General features: G+C 38.6%; 1 protein-coding gene across 1 annotated transcript in view; it reads right to left on the minus strand.

Annotated features, from left to right (window-relative positions):
- Positions 1–786: 786 nt before the first annotated feature.
- The window catches only part of LOC102762565 (guanylate-binding protein 7), a gene marked incomplete at its 3' end in the record, with an annotated part of 9,111 nt that continues 8,753 nt past the window's right edge, over positions 787–1,144 (minus strand). Inside the window, exon 6 of the mRNA XM_006770034.1 lies at positions 787–862. Within this exon, the coding sequence (XP_006770097.1) occupies positions 787–862 (76 nt within the window). The remainder of the gene's footprint in view (positions 863–1,144) is intronic.

A 1,144-nucleotide genomic window follows, 5' to 3' on the forward strand; every position in this document is an offset into this window, starting at 1 on the left:
AGCCACCACCCAATCAGGTACAGCCACCAAGAACTGTGAACTGTCTGCACCTTTCAATCAGTTGGCCCAGGTCTCCCTTATTTGCAGCCAGGCATGAGCCATAGACTACTTGGCAGGAGTGATGATCAATGTGTCCCATGGCTTTGTTCACTTCCATTATTTTTGCCCCAAGTTTACAATTCCCCAAACCCTATCCCCAAACCAAAGAAAACCCTTGAGCAATAGTATAGGACTGAGTATGTTTGGAAGGGTGAGGTATGTGAGAGAGAGCAAGTCTATCCTGCTATCTCCTCATTGCAAAATGCATCCCATTATACAATTTAATGTGTCTCTAGACTCAATATGCCTGATTTCAAATATTGGATCCATTTAAGAACCATGCTAATCACTCTTATAATTAAGCACAAATTGAATCACTTTGTAGAAAAAAAAACATTGTCCTCACAGTTTATTTCTTCTTTACAAACTTTATGGTTCAACAAAATTGCAAGCATCAGCCCTAGCCAATTTGGCTCAGTGGATAGAGCACTGGCTCGCAGACACATTGATGGTTCTCTTTCTGCCTGTCCCTCTTCAATTCTGCTTTCTCTAAAAATCAATGGAAGAAATATCCTTGGGTGAGGATTAAGAAAACAAATAAAATTGCAAACATCATGCTTCTAATTTTAGTTGAGAGGCAACTCTTTGACATTCAGAGGTTGCTCATTCAAGTTGTTCCCTCTGGGGGCTGGGAGTGGAGGGAGCTAGTTAGGAAATTATGATCCTGGGATTTTTAGGATATGTTACATGATCCCTTGGACTGTAACTCATTTTCAAGTTTCTTGTTCTCCTCGTGAAGCCGCTCAATTTTCCGCTCAGATTCCTAAAAGAAAATATGGAAACTGAACTCACACAATTTAAAATGTTTCCCACATTTGTGAAATTATTTCCCCTGCCAATGCCTATGTTATGAGTTTTTCAAATTTATTTTTAACTATATGTCTTTCTTAACTTCTACCATATCACCTTCTCCTATGCCAACCAATATATTTCTGGGATTTATTTAGCTACAGAAATGTTCTTTCTTATAGTTTCTAAAATATTAGTGACCCAGATCCTATTCTTGGTTTTCTTCACCCACATGCATCATAGTGTTCCTGGAAAA

Source organism: Myotis davidii, unplaced genomic scaffold (assembly GCF_000327345.1).
Source record: "Myotis davidii unplaced genomic scaffold, ASM32734v1 scaffold3164, whole genome shotgun sequence".
Taxonomy (NCBI): Eukaryota; Metazoa; Chordata; class Mammalia; order Chiroptera; family Vespertilionidae; genus Myotis; species Myotis davidii.